The sequence below is a fragment of the Astatotilapia calliptera genome, chromosome 4 (assembly GCF_964374335.1).
Source record: "Astatotilapia calliptera chromosome 4, fAstCal68.1, whole genome shotgun sequence".
Classification (NCBI taxonomy): Eukaryota; Metazoa; Chordata; class Actinopteri; order Cichliformes; family Cichlidae; genus Astatotilapia; species Astatotilapia calliptera.
In genome coordinates, this window is record NC_137425.1 from 13,111,061 (window position 1) to 13,130,916 (window position 19,856).

Consider the following 19,856-nt stretch of genomic DNA (forward strand, 5'->3'; position numbering starts at 1 on the left):
CATACTGCCACCTGGTGGTGTCATGTTAAAACTATGATATGCTTCAGTGCTCTATTTAAACGAAACAGAATACAACAGTCAGCATTGTGACAATTCGGTCTTTATTACAGCTTGGTTAAATGGCATTGATAGAAACCTTAACTCAGTCATTCTAACAGAGTGCCAAAGGAAAATGGCAAAACAAATAAACAAAATTAGAAACACAATACCCACTATACATTTAAATATGTACAACTTTGATAAATAAACCAATACTGTCTAGAATTATGATTGTTTTGCATTTTTGCTTAATCCTCTAGGAGTAGTGCGCTGGGAAGAGCAGAGAGGAGAGGAGGAGACCAGGAAACAGGACGGCTGGGGGTGGGATTAGGGACAGCAGGCACAGATGAGATGAGAGACAACTGTGGAGCAGTCGAGACGATGGCTTGGTGTACAAATCAGACCCTATTTGTTTAACTGTACCCTCAAAACTAGTTTTTGCTTTTTTGGTGCCTCGCTAATCAGCCATTCTGCCCTCTCTCTCTCCATATATATATATATATTTTGGTTCACCACAGTACATTCTTCAGTATTGTTTCACCTGGCACACTGGATCCTGAGACAGGGACTAAGACAAGGATCGGACTGTTTCTATAATACAAACTTTTATTTCTGCTCCTTTAAAGCAATATTCATAAACTACAGTGTGTCTTAAACATAACGATGAATGAGGCTGTGCTGAAAATGTTGTTTAATTATAACAGTAAAAGCAAACCTCTAAAGAAGCGTGACAGGTGGGATGAGTGGAACAAAGGAAGAAAAATATATATCTAAATTACTTTTGCTAACCAGCAGCATTTCTCATCACATTTCATCTAGGGCACCAGGCACTGTGCAGCAGTAAAGTAAGTTTTCTGACATTTCAATGACTTTTGCATGATACAGGAATATAATGATTTGGTTTTAGAGTCGAAATGAGACAACGAGGGGGGAAAAAAATGGGCCGACTTTTTGCTTCTCCCCCCCCCCCCCCAAATCCTCAGACCTCAAAAGCCCAAAGCGATAGACAGGCCCATAATCCCTGGGATGCATCCCCTCCCAGACAAGCAGACGCCTTCTCTGCAGTTTCACATACAAACACAGCTCAGCCCGGGCCTCCGTCGTGCCTTTGAATGCATCTCTTGAGTTGTTTACATGATCCAAGTCAACCCACCCTGTAAAGTCTCTGAACATGGTAGCAATCTCCTGAGTGGCAACTTTTTTTTCTCCTTTTAAAAAAAAAAAAAAAAAAAAAGTTTGTTTTCTTTTTTCTATTAAAAAAAGAAAAAAAAAATCACTAACAGTTGGCAAATTATAACCCTCCCTCCCTCTCATAGCAGCCCCTTTACAGCTTCTATCTGAACATTTTATTCTACAAAAGCAAACAACAAAAGGCTCGAGAGGACTTGACAGTAAAAGCTGTAAAAATAGACACGTATTACCAAAACATATTAAAGCACGTCAGAAAAGATCTTTGCTTTTCTTCCACACAGTGAGGAATATTCTGGTTGGGGTGCCACACTCGGTCAGACCTGCTGAGTTAAAACAATGTGTGCGACGGGGGAGGACTCCATGAAAGTATGCTTGTTGTGATGTTGCGTATGTATGCAGTGTATATGAGAACTGTGTTGTTTTAACGTGTCTTCAAAAGGGACTCTGAGTTGCACAGTAACACTCCCTTCCGGTCTCATAGACAGAGCACATATAAAAGCTGAGAGAGAAAGCAACACATTCAGACAGGAGGTTAGAGGAGGCGCTCAGCCCAGACTCTTATCTAAAAACCCAGCATGCTTTCCTGTTTTTTGTTTTCTGGCCTGCAGAGTCCAAAAGTCAGACCTGTTGTGTATCCTAGAGAAAAGCCTTGGGGAGGTCAGAGGCAGACCTTGGTCATGACCTCTGCAATGGCCCAGGAAGGGCAAACAGACCCCGCGCCCCTTATTCTGTCAAATGCAACGTCCGGAGAGCCGAGTGCCCCTAATGTCTCTTCATGGATGACACCTTCTTCTTCCTGGCTGCCAGCATCTCGTAAAAGGGGTCCCTGCTGATGGCAGCTCTGTGGGTGCAGAAGCAGAGAAAAATGTCAGCAAAATTTCATAAAATGTGCAAACTGACGCACTCATAAAACACTAATGTTAGACACGGCTCAGCTGTGCAAGAAGGTCAAATTTTTCTCTTTTTTGTCTGGAAAAAAAACATTCTTAGGATGAGTCTAATTAAAGTCATTTGGAAGGCAAAATTCTTCTTCTGTTTAATTCATTCATTTAGGAGCTAGTCAGCATAATCAGACTCAATATACTGTTCTGTACTTTTGAAAGAGCGAGGACAAGAAATCAAAATCTGTTTAGAAAAATATGTGCCTCTGAAAACAAAATATTTTGGGAGAATTAAAAGAAACGTGAAAAACGGACAAAGATTTTACACAAATATGTTCAGATTTAGCAGCTTTAAAAGTCGTTTCATTGCTTTGCATGGCTTTCACAGATATCAGCAGAAAATAATCCACCCAGTAGCGGTTTTTGATATGGGCGACACGGGCGGTTGCCCGGGGCGGCATCACGGGCATCGGAAAAAATTTTTTTTTTAAATTTGCAAAATTAAAACCAAGAGGAGGAGAAACGAAAGATACAGGTAAGCAGATGTGTCATTGGATAATGGCGGGTTATGTATCCTGAAACAATCAGAATAATACTTTTTTAATCCCTAAGGAAATAATGTGGGTTACAGGTGCTCCAAGAAGAATTGGTAAAAATAGTAACAAACAATACATTATGTTACAGATTTTAATTACAGCCAAACAGGCTAGGACCGCCACTGAATCCACCAATAGTGTTTTTGTACATTTCAGGGCACCTTACAACTGAAAGGTAAAAACTGATTTGTTCTCACTCTGTGGTTGGGTCACTCTTCCACTCTTTAACACCTCTGGGTGTTAAACCCTTATTTCTATTTTCTGAAGAGAGCAGTTTCTGTCACATTTAAGGACTGCAGACTCCAGAACAAATGAGTTTCAATCAGAAGTTAGTGAGGGTGTTTTCTGCCTATACAGCTTACTAGGACTACTCTTGGAAAAACCCTAAACCTTTATTTATATAAACTGAGCTGTCAAAATGTATCATTCAGGAGATCAAATGTTGACTTTAATGGGAGAAAGAGTCAAAAACTCATGTTTTGACATGTGGTGACATTCACTGCCATCACTGAAATTAAGCTACCTCAAAAGAGGTAAAGTAATTAAAAACATATAAATTACTTGATGCTTTTCATCCAATCTTCTTTCTCCTCAGCTGTGGGGGCTGAGATGCGGTAGAAGGTGTGGTTGCCCTCCACGACCCGTCCGTCAGCCTCAGTTTTGCATGCCTTTATCACCTGGTCCTTGCTGTCAGGTATGAAAAGCTCAAAGCAGTTCTACAGAAGTGATGATGATTTAAGTTAGAAATGACAATGCCACAAAAATAACTATTTTAAAAATAACTGTTGATTAAAAATGCTATTTTGAGTCTCTAACTGTGGGTAATCCACAGATGAACCACTAGAGGGAGCTGTACGTACAGGCTTCTTGTCCTCCACCTCCTTGATACTCAGGTTCTCCAGTGGGATGATTCCTCTTGGCTCTTTGTCCTGCACAAATATAAAATGAGAGCACTGCACGAAGGAGCAACAACAGCAAAGGAGGGTACTCTAACAGAAAAACAACTGTACTCACTGTGGTGTACTCGAAGTAGTACAGACAGTTGTCTGTGAGAATGAACCACCTCCTCTTCCAAGTTTTAACTCGTCCCCCTGTTGAGCACACAGCAAGCATCAGAAATGCTCAGCAAGAGAAAGCGATATGGAAAGAGAAACGAGCACCAAAGCACCGTATCAAGCAGCAGACAGGCAGACAGATGTATGAGCAGACAGACAGATGACGGCTCCAGAGGACTCCCTTTACCTAAGGAACCCCACAATCCACGTCCATGCCATGTGCTCCCCATCACCACACCACTTGTAGCTATAATAACTATTTTATCATTTTGCTTGTATTTGTTGATTTATGGGCCTGATTGCTATTTTCCAGTCTGATATACTGTTCATATGATAAAGAAACTCCTTATAGGTGATAAATGCATATAAAAACTACCCAGAGTTTACATCTGGGGATTGAGTTGAAAGCTGTTTGCTACTTTTCAATCATATTTTGACATGACTGAAAAAAACTGGCATCTCCTCTCTTGGCTCAACACCATTTTACTCAGAGGGCTAGAGAGCCAGAATCAATAGGGAGCATACAGATCTATATGCTCTGCATTCACTAAGCTTGATGAACCACGTATGTTACTGGGCAACAGTTAAAAAGCTGCAAAATCCATATATAAGGGCTGAACATAGAAAGTGAGGAGGGACTGTGGATTAAGTTCTCTTCTTCATTTTAAAGTGCAGCAGGGGCTCATTACTTGACTCTGCTCTTGTTGATCTCTAGCTGAACTCTTACCCCCTTTGTCACCCTGCTTCCTGTGAGGGGAAACATGATCACAGTACCAGATGGCAGCCACACTCTGGGAGGATAGGATGCCAACGAAGAGAGAGGCAGGAAGCTCAGTGCCTGAAGTTATGCTTAGTCTCTCCACAGGCATTTCAATCTTAAATATCCTGTTTGGGCTTAGTTAAGCAATTTTGCATCTATATAGAAACAGTATTTAGTTATTGGGGAGGGGTCCTTCTAACGATGACAGTCATAAGCCTACTAAGCCAAGTCTAGACTAGGTTTTCCCACCACCAATGTTAGTAAAAAGCTGCATTTTGAAACCCATTTACCAAAAGCAAGGGTTTGAAGATGTTTCTATTGACATGTAGAACACACTTGTATTATCATATAGCAGCAGACACGCTGTATATGATATCCCATCATATTACAGACATCATGACAGGCACAACACTTCAGTCTACGTTTAGTAGCTACAGAAACTGTCGACACGCCTGAACTGGCACACGGAAATGGAGATATAGGGCTCTTCGCCGCACCTTGACTCGTCAGCATGTTGCAACAGCAAAAAAAAAAAAAAGAAAAAAAGACAAAAGCAGACCGACAGAGACCACAGACGCGATGGCAGAATCACACAGCTGACGGGCTTAAAAGTTGATTGGGTTGGCTAAAAGTAGCGATTGGTCTGATGGCCGTGTCAGTTCCTGTCACTCTGAGAAAAATAAAGAGTTCACTGCCTCCTGTGCAAGAATGTCTGGGACGAGGCGGGACGTCCCAGCAGATTGTTGCAGAGAGGTGTGTGGACGGTGCAAGGCCCGAGTGGGGCTGAGTGGAGTGAGTCACCCATGCAAGATGGGACTGTGAGAGGCTGGACGAGAGGAGGTTAAGAGGTGGTTGTTTATTTGAGGATGATTTTTCTCATTCTGGTCAATTAGCAATTGATGATTAACAAACCCCGAGTTGAATTTAGTTACCCCCTTTTTTGTAATTTAAAGAAAACATGCACCACTAACACCAATATATAAATTTATCATTAAAACAACGTCTGGCTCCTTTCAGCACACTCCTCTGTCCATGCCATCTTCCCACAGCTTGGTCCAGGCCAGGCCAGCACCACACCAACCTGAGCCACAACGTTAACCTTCAGATCCACGTGTAGGAATTATACAAGGAGATAAGGAAAGCTGCATTGATGAAAAGGTGCAGTATTCCCTTTCCATTCAATCAGAGAGCAAACAACAGCTTCCAATGTGTACACTGGTTCATGATCAATTTTTCAAAGCTAAGTCCTTTGTTGCGCTCGCTGTATGGAAAAAAGGTATAATGCAGCTTCCAAAAAACGGGAGATCAAAGAGAGTGACCACCACAGTGCAAAGAGAGAAAAAAAAAAGGCCAAATTGCTCAGTAGTGTGGTCACAAAGCAGTAGCTCCCCGAGTCGAGTCCACAGGGTGACAAATGCACCTGGCGACTGCCCGACAAAGATAAAAGAGCATGGACAAAACCACCAGCTCCATGAGAGACTGAACAGACAAACAAACATCTGAAGTTCAAATGAGTCAATGGGGAGACAAAAAAAAAAAAAAAAAATCTACACACAAAATAACTCTGTATGAATGTAATAAACGAGGAAGAGAACGAAAGCATGGCAGGCCACCGAAAGCACCTGAGAGCTGAGAGACGGACTAGCGTTGGGGAAGAGCAGGTGTACATACCTCCTGAGGAAAGACAACAGCCAAAATCATGGGAACAAACAAACAAACGAAGAGGAAAAGAAAACAAAAATAATCAAATTAAATGATAAAGAAATATACCACCACAGTCCTTTTAATCTGGTCGCAGTGAGGCTTCAATGCACTGCTTCACAGCTTTCGCCATCAGCAAACTTTCCCATCTGCTGATATCAAGCCAATCCACAAGAGGGCGATCTAGTCTATGTGGACTTAAGAAAGCTACTGTGAAGCACTACATGAAATATATCCCTCACTGGGTTCTCACCTTATTATATCAGGTAATTTTTTGACCTTCCACCCTGATTATTTTACTCAAATCTGCCATTTAGGAGTAATTGGAAAGAGATGATTTCTGACTCCCTTAGTACAGTCTGTTGTAAAGATTCACAGTGACTGAAGGTCTTCACTCTATACATTCATGCATTCTTTTGTGAATTTATACAACAGAGAGAGATATGTCAGAGGAAACAGAAGATGAAGAATTGGCATCCAGGAGTGATTTGAATGTGACCACTGAAAGGTTCGTTACCATCCTGTAAACATTTCTAATGATACAGGTTATGCCTTTGCTTATGTCAAACTATACAGTTGATTTACACATGAGGGACAAAAAGGCCATAGAAATGTCACTAACATTTTCAGATTGTCCCAATCTACACATCTCAAATATCAAATTCAGTTATAAAATGCACAGAAAATGAGAACAGCTTCCTGAAAATGTCTGAACTTCAGAGTGTGTTTTGTGTGTGTGTGTGTGTGTGTGTGTGTGTGTGTGTGTGTGTGTGTGTGTGTGTGTGTGTGTTGACTTGATTTACAAGTTTTGAAACGCAGTATTTGTGTGCATGTCAGGCGTGTCCATATGCATCATCGTAAATAATTCAAAGATCTCCACATGTGGTGGTCTGATCTCAAGACCACATTTATAATACATTAAAGCGGGGAGACGTGTCTCTAGCCATTCGCGTGTGTTCACAGTAACCTTTAACACACACCCACACGCACGCACTCAGAGGCGATTTACCTCGGGGGAGACACTGGTTATCGGGTTATGCAAAAATATGTGCAGCTTTAATGACACAACAAAGTCATCTATGGGAGCAGTCATGAGGGTGAAAATAGCCTCTCTATGTTCTCGTGTAGCTGTGTACACACTCACCCAGTTTTAGCAGCCAGCCCTCTCTGTCCGGGTTGAAGAAAGTGTGTGTGAGGTCATTGCCGTCGTCTTCTGGTATTTTGAAAGGCTCGTTCTTGATGCTCTCATACAAATTCTAAAACAAAGAGTAAAGAATGTGTGAGATTAAGGAAAGAAGGGTGATTTCAGGGAACAAAGTTTGGGAAGGGCTACCCACCCTGAGCAGATCTTCAGGCAAGTCACCTCCATCGTTTATGCCTCTGTTCATGGAGATAAACCGTTCCACGGTCGGCTTGTCCTTTACATTTGGATTGTGGAGGCTGGTGTTTAGCATGATGATGGCGAATGACAGAATGTAGCATGTGTCTGTAAGAAAAAAAACCCAAACAAAACAAAAGTGGGATCGCACTATGAGAGGGGGTGAGGTTCGAAAGGCAGTGAAAGGTTGCCGTTTACCATAAAAATGGTGTGGGTGTTTAATGTTGCGTTTAAATATGAATGTAAATTAGTCGAGCTGAAAGGACTGCACTTAGGGGACTGCAGTCAAACTGGGAGGAAAAAGGCAGATGTAGCTTCATTAGGGCGCAGAGTGGGCAGGAGAGGAGGACTGCATGTGGGCAACCAAGTATGCATGTGCTGTCTAATGTATGAGTGTGTATACATGCATAAGCTAAAAGACATTGAGGCGAAGCACATGGCTGAAACAGCAGCACTTTATAAAAACCTGTTAAGGCAGTCCCGTGCATTATTTACATCCACCAGCATCCATACTGGATGGAGTTGTCTGTCTGCTAGTGTCATTATTTCCCAAAAGCCAGACACTTCCTGACACAGTTCACCACAACAGACTTTGTGTCTGCTAAATGATCCAGCTTTTACATGACTTCCATTGACCTGTCACTGGATTGCAGCTCAACATGAAAAGGTATGAGTTTAAAGAGATACTACTGATTAATTGGGGTTGCTGTGGCTCAGGAGTAGTGCAAATCGTCTACTTATTGAAAGATGGATGGTTGGATCCCAGGCTGCTCTAGTCCACACGTCAAAGCATCCTTGTGCATGATGCTGAACCTCAAATTGCTCCTGTTTATCATACTGTGAATGTTAAATAGAAAGCCCTTATATGCAGAAATAAGTGAAAGTATGAATGAATGAGACACATTGCATAAAGTGCTTTGAGTGCTCAAGAAGAGTAGAAAGGTACTACATAAGAGCCAGTCCATTTAATCAGGGTAACATAGAAGACATTTGAGGAAATTTACATTCACCAACTCCGTTGGCAGATAATGATCTATTCAACAGGCCAAGTTTAACATCTAAATCTGTATTAAGATATTTTATTAGGAGAAAGTATGAAGTGAAGTCATTTTGTTCTGTTTCACTGCTCTAACATTTATGGTTATTTCTGTTTTTATGACAGCACTAAAAGCTGGGCTAGAAGACACGACGGCTATACCTGTAGACTGGAAAACACCAGGGTTGCAATGGCAGTAGCGCTGAGCAAAGGTTTCCATCATGCGGTCGATCTTCTGGGCTTCTCCCGGCAACCGAAAGCTCCATAGGAACTGTCTGTCAAGGGACACAACTCTGCAGTGAGCAACAGACTTCCTTCAAGTGTCAAAGAATTTATTTATTTATTTCCTTTTCTTTTCCTCCTCGAGACTGAAACTGGCAGCTGCATCCTTACAAACTGCAAATGAGGCTGTTCGTGAAAACTGATGTTAGTGCAGGTGATTTACATAAACCTGCAAGGAAGCAACAGTATGAGGAGTCAGCCGGGTGGCTAACAGATGTTAGGAGGATATCTTACCTTAACGCCTGAACCAGGTTGAGGTCTGTGAACTCATGAAGCTCCACAAAGGCTTGGAGTACTTTGATATTGAAATCATCTCTAAGGTAGATAAAAAAGGGTAAATTGTCCTGTCAGTGAAAATGTCCATATTATATTCTGCTAATAAGTCTTAAAATAATAAAATGGTAGTATGCGTTTGATAAAATTTAGCACTAAATGGGGGGGGGGGGGGGGGGGGGGGGTGTTAATCTGATAAGCAAGAGGTTGTGACGATACAATGGATGCTCCCAGCAAACCCCACATAACGGACCACACACACTTCCCAGCCCTCTTCACTTATCTAAACTAGAGCATGACATCATCCCCGACCTTTATGCCCTTCACAGAAAACAATCTGCCCTCTGGGATCACAGCAAGGCTTTAAAGAGCTCAGAGTCATATCCACTCAACACCATCTCAAGTGGACAAATGACCAATCGTGTCTTAAGACTAGCATGCTGCCACAGCCCCTCCTTACAGAACCAGATAGCTTGATAACAACCAAAAAGCATACGTCAACAGCACTCCAGTCCCTGCTATGGCCTTACAGACCACACCCTGCCTGTAACACTGCCATCCCTACAGTCCCCGAGCAGTGCATACCGTACATTAAGCCCATCAATATTTCCTGTATTATGTGTTCACTCTAACACGGATGATCTCTTCACTCGAGTGAAATCTTTAATTGCTTTCAAACACACACATTCCAAAATTGTGAGTCTATTGACCAAGTTACTTGTGAGTAAGATAATCAAGCACAGATGTTGGCTTTAGAGTAACGATCATTGTCTTGAGAGGAAGGTCTAAATGTGGAACCAATAACCTGTGTTTGGGAAAGGATGGGCGTGAGCTTGACCAAGAGGAAATACAGCAATAAGGAAACTATGTGTTCTCTATTTGATACTTTTATCAACCACGTGTATGGTTGCTGACTAATGGGCCAGCATGAATGGAAGACAGTTAGAGAGAGAGTGGATAAAATCTTCTTTCTGACCTCTCTCCGAGATAATCTCCGATGGCTGTTTTGTTGAGGCCCTCTCCTTTGTAGAGGAACTGAGCAATGTCGTCGCTGGTATTCTTCAGTAAGTCATTCTCAATCAGAAACTGGATCCCCTGAGAAAGAAAGTGAACCCCAGGTTATATCCTGATTACGAAAACCACAACAAACAAATCATATTTCTAATTGAGCCACGGTATCTTTTTTACCTACCTTTTTGGGGTCCATGTTAAACTTCTTACGGCCCATGGCCACCTGTTTATTCCTCTGCATATTTTTCCTTTAAAAGAGAGAGTTTGTGTTGTTATTTATACTAACATGAACATAATGCAGAATAGTTATACTATGATAACCTGGTGACACAATGACAATGATGGACATAACAGATATTACTTCATTATCAGTTATTTGGTAATTATTTACTGATCAATCAACAGTCTTGTATGCAAAAACAACAATCAACTGATCTGAGGAGAATCAGGCAGAGCTTAAATGAGTAAATCATGACTACAAAATAAATTAGATTTAAATTGCATTGTAATATGTTAATAAGGACCCAGAGCTGCACATATCAAATGTTAAGGAAATCTCTACGTTTTGTATGTTTGAAAGAATAAAATACATATATTGAATTTATACATCAGTTAATATCAGTATCTGTCAGGCTCTATCACCTATATTAGAAAATGGTGAAAAATGCTTGATCAATAAATAATAATCAACTAAAGCAGTATTTTTCAGATCTAGTATATATGAAGCAGTGACAAGAATTTGAAGCTCAGAGTTTTAGATAAACTGAAACACACTCAATTTACTGCTCAATTCACCTATCTCAGTGTCTGTCTCTTTTTAAAAAGGTCTGTCAGGAGCTTTCCCATACTCCGTCTCAACTGTGATGACAAGGTGTTGGTCAGACACAGTTGTTAAAGGTTAGCATGGATATGGGAATGTGTGGTTTCTCAGGCTTTGAGTAATTTCAGGGTCAAAGTGCAATCCTAGAGTCCGCAGTCACCATGGTTACATTTCCATCTCTCCCCACCGATTCAGTCACACTAGCATTCCTTTGGCTTTTGTCAGCAAAAGTCCAGCACTCATGTGAAGAGCAATAACACACACTAACTACTATGTACCATCTCCAATCAATGGATCACAGAAATATCTGATCATAAGCACCCCTAATGGGGTTTTAGGTACCACTGAGAGCGTTTCAGAGATTTCCAGCAGCTGATGGAATCCCTATCCACTAGAGTAGACCAAACCCAAGCACTCCCTCCCCTGAGACCACCTATTGTCTGCTTCTGCCCGAACACCCACTGCATTATTCAATGAGGCCTCCCATCATGAGGGTGTGCCTGATGAAACATTTAAACGGCTTTAAAAGCATAGCCAATTTGGTGAGATGGGAGGCCCAACTTAGCCATCAAACATGAATAATTGACAGCTTCATTTGCTAAGTTAATAGAAAGCAAGCAACTTAGACACAACAGAGAAAGAAATGTGTTTGCAGGGGAGGAAAGTCACTCCAGTTCTCTTACCTCTCCTCAGTGGAACCCAGGTTCTCAATTTCACTAGTAACTTCTGCTATCTCATTCTTCAGCCGCTGCAAAGGAAAAATATATATATATTAGCCTTGTTGGGAGTCAGGAATAGGTTAAACATATGTCCATCAACTTCCCTCGAAGAGGCGTGGAAAGGGATAACCGATGCAAATAACATGCAAAGCATTTGTATTTACAACCCCCCCCCCCCTGTCTGTAAGTCAGGTGGCCTTTTGTTGCATAAATACTTACATCAGAGCAAACAGTTTAACAAAGAGAGAAAAGTCACTTTTTGGCCTCTTCAGATAATGCTGCACATGCAACACTGTGTATGCTCCTTAAACTATAAAGTGATAGCAGCTCCTATTTCACAGAAAGTCTGCTAGGATGTGTCTGAGCCAAACAATCCTCTCAATCTGAATTTCACTGGGCGGAAAACATTAGGGGATAACCTCAATACAAATGGAGTAAGTAAGCATGGAAAAGGATTATATTTTGTGTGGTATTTTACCGATTAATGGTCTCAGAGGCAGATTTAGTTGCCAGACCTGCTGGTGCCAGACTGGCACAGTAAAGGCAGAGGATGCAGAGGATGAGATCAGCTTGATCAAAGCATGGGAGAACAGACAGTAGCATAAGAGAAGTCAAATATAGATCTCGTTTGCCTACTAACAGTAATCATCAAGCCTCTTCCTTTACCATGCGTGACAATGCAATATTTCTTGTACACAATGCCAACTTACCAACTGTGAAACCACAAAGACAACATCTGTCCATTCAAGGCCTGCGCAATCACAACGCATTCCTCAGATGCTTATCTGCACAAACAAAGGCTGTGCTCATACAGAAAGTAGAGTGGGTGTGGTGCTGAGGCCTTCACATGCGGGGCCAGCAGAGGAGAGTGTGGGAGCCAGTGAGGAGGAGAGGGGTCAGTGTGCAGAGCACCGAGAAAGAGACGAGGACAGGATAGAGGCAGCGGCGGCAGCCATAGAGGGGGAAGGGCAGTGATGGTGGCCTAAGCTCATAAAAGAAAGGGTGACAGATCACACCTCAAACATCCACTGGGGTCAGCAGAAGCCAATTTGCCCACTGGGAATTCAGGACACCATCATAATTCATTTCAGGGCATGACAGTCTCTCACCTTTGTTGCGAGCTATTTGCTTATTATCGCTGCTTACTGAGTGAGAGGACTGACCTACAGATAGAGCTAGACTCACGAGCTATGCCCTGGTCTCAAGTTTGAAGCCAACAAACATCATCGTGGGCCATGGACAGGAATCAAATAAACCACTTTATGGAAATTCAGCAGAGCTGCTTTGAATCCTGGCTCTGCTTGTAAATCAGGAGGGATATGCTACTAGCTTCCTGCAAACGTGCAGTCATAAGAACATAATCACCTTTTATCTGTGTGTGGAGCCGTTTTTGTCAGATTGAGATTAAGATAACTTTATTTATCCCCAAGAAGGGAAGCTTACCCACTCAACCTAGTCACACAACATACAGTCTTTAAGCTGTGGTCACAAACACTGTTGCACTGTTAGCACAGATCAACAAACAATCAGGATAAAAATAAATAAATAAAAAGAATAAAAAGGACAAGTCTAAAAACGAACAACGCCAGAAAATAATGAAACTAAAATAAACCCTGTTCAGGTTTGATGATCTAATAACTGAGGGAATGAAGGATCCATTTGTTCTACACTCGGGGTATAAGGTAGTGACGAGCAGAAAACAACTTCCTGAACTCAGATGACAGCACATGGTCAGGATGGTTGATGTTTTTTGCCTTCCTTGTCACCTGATTTCCCCAGAGTGAACGCAAATCTCTCTGTTTGAATACCAAGGTTTTCAAGCATGAGTTAAGAATGCTGCTGAAGGAGTTTCTATCCTTGAAAGATAAAACACTAAACTGGCAGATAAAAGAAAATGTTAAAATGTTAACACTTTCAATAAATGAACAATAAAAACGACATCCAATTTCCTTACTAACATTAAAAGAGTCTCTTTTGACGCTGCCTACATATCCTCCTCTAGGATTACCTGAATGTCCTCCAGCAGTTCTTGCTTACGCCGGCGGATATTCTCCAGCTCCTGCTGCTCCTCTGGAGTGAGGTCGTCCGGCACTAGAGACACAAGAGAAAGAAGATGAAGGGTTAGAATAACCAGTGAAATACTGTCCCAGTGTGTGAGGGCTGGTAATGATCCACTAGGGTTAAAGTAACAGCAAAGTCATGATCCAAGTGTGTACATAAGGCTGTACGCAGACAGAGGCATACCATGCAGACGTGCCTGCACAGACACAATACAAGTGCCCTGAATGTGCATCAGTCCTCCACAAGGAAAAGAAACAATACAATAATGGCAAGTTGTCAGCATGCATAGATGACCATGTGCACGTCCACTATGTAGCACAATCCCTGCCATTTTCTATAAATAAATGTCCCTGAAGCATTTCTTCAACATTCCAAAAAGTGATTACACACATAGCAAGGAATGTGGAAGATGGTACGAGGAACAATGAAAACCAGCGGTGATTTATGAGAAGACATTTTCAACTGCAGGGGCTACCGTAAGTCGTAAGACAATACAGTGAAAGTCCTTCTTTGTTAAAGTGTTAGTGATGGCTCAAATAAGCCTTTGCATTACAAACACTAAAGAGTTCAAAACGCCTACACCAACAGAGTGACCTAATCAGCAGCGGTCACATGCGGATCAAACAGGAAATCAGCTATTGTGGAACTACAATTTTTTAAAAAAAATGTCTGGTCAGCCAATCAGCACTGAGCATCAGTGCATAAGAAGCACAAATGTGACAGGTATCAAAGTGCTGACAGTCCTCCTGTCACTCACACCTTAGTTATTATTAGCCTGTTTGATGGACAACGTGCCTGCTTGTCCACTTGAGCGAAAACTAGATGCGTGGACACAGAGCACTGTAAGCACAGCAGCACTCCAAACAGTGCGTTTCATTTGCTTTACATTTGAACAAGAAAGTTTACATTTTCTCTTTAAAAAACAGTGACAGTTTCTTAATAAAGCAATCAGGCTATTCTGTCAGCAGCCCTATTAAGACCAAGCATAACTTTAAAAATATGCTAATAATGACTTAGCTGCATCTTGTGTGTTTGTGTAATTTATATATTTAACATAGTCAATTTCTAAAAACAAGTATTGATTAACTGGTTTACTTGATAAACAAAATGTATGCTATACCATGTAAAATAACAAAAACTAATGGTATGGAGTAAGGGAAGTAGTCACAAAGTGTAGTAGTAGTAGTAAATGTCATTAATCTGCATTGTTCGTAAGGTGGATTCCCGATGGGAAACAACACATAATGACATTTCAATATAAAACAAATAAGACATTGATGTTGACGTTGCTATTCAAATTGTTTCAGTGGCTTCTCTAATAATTAAAATTTTTTCCAAGAAAAAGGTGTGTGCCCAAAACTGTCTGCTCTGCTGTAAAGTGTTGCTTGATAATCAGCTGCCTTTAAATACTTGCATTAAAAAGACAGAAGATACATTATTTGGCATGCGAGGCCATTTCTCCAGTTCCTGCAGTGGCTCAGCACAAGATCTGTTCTGTAACCTCCTCGTTTCATTTCCTCAGCAGAGTTTAAAGGTTAAAGGGGGTCAAAGGTTGGATGACTCTATGGATCTCAGTGAGTCTTCAGCAGTTAACAAAGTAACAGATATAAAGAGACGAAAGCTGAGGACAGAGGACTCAACATAACTGTAGAGGTAAAATTCTTGATTCAATGGGACTGGGTAACACACAGTGTACCACATGTAGAGCTGGGCGATATGAGATTTTTTCATATCACGATATGTTTTTTTCATTTCAGGCGATAACGATATCTATCATGATATAAGCCAAATAACTATATTTGTAAGATTTAAATGTGCCGTTGCTCATAAGTAAAATGTGAAATAATCAGCAGCTTGTTTTTATTTAAATATTTATTTCCCATAATAAGTTCAACAGGGTAGATGTACTTAAGGAACATGAGACTTTTTCAGATAAATAAAGGCAAATATTGCAAACTACACAAAAGGCAGCCGCTAAAGCGTTTAAGTTTCAAAATAGAACAAACAAAACAGACTAAATTGTCAATTCCACTTAGAAACAAAATATTAATTCTAAAAATAAATCTTAGTTTGTTTTACAGAAGAACAGACAAAACTGACTAACTTTTGTCAATATCAAATAAACTGAGAACTAAAAGGAAATTCTCAATCTCTCCTTGTTGTATAGCTGAGCTTTTCAAACAGTTTTAACAGTTACTTTAGTCTGACAAAAGCCGAATGACGAATTAGCGCTTCCAGTCAGAGACTGAGGCTACGTCCACACGTACACGGGTATTTTTGAAAACGGAGATTTTCCGTTTTCGTTTTAAAAAATAATCCCGTCCACACATAAAGGCAGAAATGAAGGAAAACGCTGCTATGAACATGCCAAAGCAGCAGGTGGTGCTAGATTCCTAACCGTGCAGAAATGTTGGCCAATCAGAAGTCTAGAAGCCTCGGTGGGGAAAAAGTAAACAAAGCTGGGGCATAGAAGCAGAACAGCGTCGTAAGTGTGGAGGGACAGTAACTGTGTGTATATGTAAGCATTTAAACACTGCAGAGAGTAGAATTAACAGTAACAGTATTGTAGAAATTCATTTCACCGAAACAATAACGTGGCGCACAGTGTGACGCATGCACCAGTTTATTGTATTTCCAGACTTGCTTTCGGCACAATTTACAGTGCACGCTACTCTGTTTTTTGTCAGACTTGAAATAGCCGAAATACCTTCACCCTACGGAACTTCTATGGCTCTTCCGTTTGACAATCTCTCCGGCATTGGAACCATCATCTGTTTTCTCTTCGGTCACGCTCGGTTGATTTTTCTAGTCGGCACACTCATGTCCTCCATTACCCGCTGGCTGCTTCCCAAACAAACACACGTGCGGCTTGGCACTTGTGCTGTACCTAACAAGTCACGCGACGTGACGCTGCGGCTGTGATTGGTTCGGCTCTGCGCTACTTAATTTGGATTGGCTGACCTTTTTTTTTTGAGGACAAGAGCGGCGAGGTCTATCGCGATAGCTTAATTTCTCTATCGAGTAAAAGTTATATCGCGATACATATCGTTATCGTTCTATCGCCCAGCTCTAACCACATGTAAAAGTGTTAGTGGAATGATGATGGTTTTATATTTATAAAAAAAAAAAAAAAAAAAAAAAAGAGAAGCAAGCAATCGAAGGATACAACTGACATTCAGAAATTATCCTAAGCACGTCACTCATAAATGACGAGACAAACATACAAAAAGCAAAAAAAGAAGAAAAAAAAAATCCAACTTTAAATATATAACCAGCAGAAAGAAATCTGTATAACTGAGGATGCTTATTTTAATAAAAGAAGCAAGTAAACCTAAAGACATTGGGGTAAATAACTATGGCATTTCCCAGAATTTCTGATAATATTTAACACAGGGATGATAGACGATGAAAGTTAAAAAACAGGGACTGCTTTAGAGCAGACTGAAGGAGCACCAAAACAATGCCATGCTGTCTTCCTGTTTTGCTTTCAGACAGCTGGGGGAGAATGGGAGTCCACATGAAGCTGACCTTTCACACATCAAACCTCGACACCTTAAGTAATTCTGGCATACCGGACATATACATACCGAGCATTCTGCTATTTAAAGTCACAGTGGGGTCTGAATAAATTTTGTTTATAAGCGGGAGCTGACAGGATGATACTGAGCAAAGACAAACCCAAATATATATGTGCATTTTTTTAAAAATCTGGTCACAATTCCTCCTCGCAGATGCACAAGAAGGCACCACCTAACACACAAACAAAGTGGTGATAGGTCTGAGAATATATGGCCCTCCTTGCATTTAATGACCTTATCTCCTGATTGCCTGGATGAGTTAGTGTCACAATGATGAAATCCAGAGCAGGGGCTTGTGTTCAACAGCCTAAAAAAATAACAACAGGGAGGATGATCTCAAAGACGAAAATTCAATTGTCTTTCTAGAAACACGATGTCAAGTAGGGGGCCTGGCAGACCCTAAAAAAAATGAACAGGACACAGCACAGGACAGCAGGTCCCAATATGAAACAGCCACATTGCTCCAGGCCTTAGAGGAGGACTGACATTAGAGAAGAGCTGCATACAGGACTGTAATTTCACTCCAAGGAGAAAACTGAAAAAATTAGCAAACTAATAATTTTAAGGAAGGAAACTGTTTATACACTTTCCTCTTTTGAGAGCACATAAAAATAGTTTGTGCAAAATCCATATGACAGATGCACGATGGCACCCAGATCCTGCAATCAAAACGTACACTGCATCCCGACATGTCATCTGAATCCGCATAATCACGGAGCAACGTGGTTGAAACCATCGATGCTTTCCTTGCTCCACCCAAAATAACCATAACCACAGCACAGCAGGGAAAGGCCCTAAACATGCTTGCTTCAGAGGTGGGCACCAAGTGGGTGTAATTTCCCAGAAACCAGCAGATGAAGAGGGAGTTCATCAACGTAAGAAAATGCTTGGAGCACTGCTTGGCTCGCATTCAGCAAACCTCTGCACTGACACAGCCGATGAAATGTGGCTGTCATCAGAAATAGGCAGGACGTTAAAAAGAGAGTCAGAGAGGGTAGAGGAAGAATGAAGGGACTATTTGTTTTTGGAACAATGAAAATAAATGGTCTTATTAAAAGATACTTTGTGATAACCACCTACTATCCATATTTTATTGTTGGCATTACAATATTATAGAAAAGGGATAAATTAGGCATTTCCTTCCACGCACACCACGCCTCCTCATCTGTCTGAATTCTTACTCTCTCACATGCAAAAAGGGCAGGGTCGAACCTGTGATGACCACAGGCTCCACAGACTGTTTCACAAGTAAAACACATGACGCCCACATCTCACTGCTTTCGGAATTGCAATGCGTGAAAAATAAGTCATCTAGGGGAATTACATGCAAACGCACATGGGGGCGTGTTTGCACATAGTGCCGTCATGCAGAGAGACCAGGGACAAGTAACATGGACTTGCACACCCACATATAAACTAATGATCAGCACTCTTGCAACTTGCTTTTTGTTTCATTTTACAGCACTAACACCATCTGACTGTCATTTCCAGCACATCATTACGAAACTGTCACTCCCAAAGTGTGTTCACCTCTATTCAGAGGTCAGTATTACAAAGTACTAAATTTATTTTTATTTTAAACCAAAGATAATGCGTTCCATTTATATACCTTGCTGAAAAAGATGACAGTGTGAAGCAATTGGTTAATGGTACTGACATAAGTGCTCTTTTGCTAAATCTGGCATATTACAATCAGAGCTCTGTCCTGCAGTGGCCTGGCCCTCATTACTCCTGGGTGCAGTTCAACCCAAATGCATGACTTGAAACACTCAATGCACTCTGCAAGAATAATCATGGCACTTACTCCTGAACTGGTACATCCCACTTCTTGTCAAATACATTCTGTACTTTAGGTAAAGTGCTTAAGAAGTTTTTTTTTTAGTTTCCCCAAAGCTTCATTTGAGCCCTAAATCAGGTATAAGAATAATACCTTGTCTCGGTGCACCCTTACTTTTTTAATCTAAGAGTGCAGACTTCCTAGATGGGTGAAGCATTTTTTTTTAGTGAAGGCTGGGTCAGCAGAGCGCACCAGGGAGGTGGCATCAAGAGAGATACCAATTATAGATCACTCTCCCAGGGCAGCAGAAGCCACTAATACTCATCCTGATTGCCATCCTGGCAAAAGAAGCAGACGTCTCATTTCCACCCAGATCACTGAAGAACTCTCCTTGGAAAATACGGAAATTAGAATTCCGAGTGCTCGTAAGATCTTTTAGCTCCCCCTCCCTGCTGATGTGACCCAATTTAGGGAGCTCCTCCAAGCACACAAGGACCAAGAGAAAAAAATTATTAACTAGGTAATTTCCTTACTCAGGCTGCTCCAGCAACACAGATACTAGACATACGTACGTATTGCATGTAAGGAAGAAACTAATGCTGAGCGATCTTTATAGTAAAATGACAGTTTAGTAGACAGATGTGTATTGGTGTTTTACAGCAGCAGATGAAGACGTCAGGAATATATTTACACCTACA

The 19,856-nt window shown here is 41.2% G+C and overlaps 1 protein-coding gene across 4 annotated transcripts in view; it reads right to left on the reverse strand.

Annotated features, from left to right (window-relative positions):
* Positions 1 to 1,257: 1,257 nt before the first annotated feature.
* Positions 1,258 to 19,856, reverse strand: part of cyth1a (cytohesin 1a) — a 39,866-nt gene continuing 21,267 nt past the window's right edge. For 2 of the 4 annotated variants that reach the window (XM_080300874.1, XM_080300873.1), the window contains exons 2-13: positions 13,751 to 13,833; positions 11,707 to 11,771; positions 10,385 to 10,451; positions 10,169 to 10,287; positions 9,154 to 9,234; positions 8,800 to 8,912; positions 7,561 to 7,709; positions 7,367 to 7,479; positions 3,722 to 3,800; positions 3,568 to 3,636; positions 3,269 to 3,423; positions 1,258 to 2,071 (exon numbers count right to left, since the gene is read on the reverse strand). In XM_080300874.1, coding sequence (XP_080157000.1) covers positions 1,993 to 2,071; positions 3,269 to 3,423; positions 3,568 to 3,636; positions 3,722 to 3,800; positions 7,367 to 7,479; positions 7,561 to 7,709; positions 8,800 to 8,912; positions 9,154 to 9,234; positions 10,169 to 10,287; positions 10,385 to 10,451; positions 11,707 to 11,771; positions 13,751 to 13,833 — 1,172 coding nt within the window. In that variant the 3' untranslated portion in view covers positions 1,258 to 1,992. The remainder of the gene's footprint in view (positions 2,072 to 3,268; positions 3,424 to 3,567; positions 3,637 to 3,721; positions 3,801 to 7,366; positions 7,480 to 7,560; positions 7,710 to 8,799; positions 8,913 to 9,153; positions 9,235 to 10,168; positions 10,288 to 10,384; positions 10,452 to 11,706; positions 11,772 to 13,750; positions 13,834 to 19,856) is intronic. The other 2 variants (XM_026164878.2, XM_080300871.1) reach the window with 1 other exon arrangement.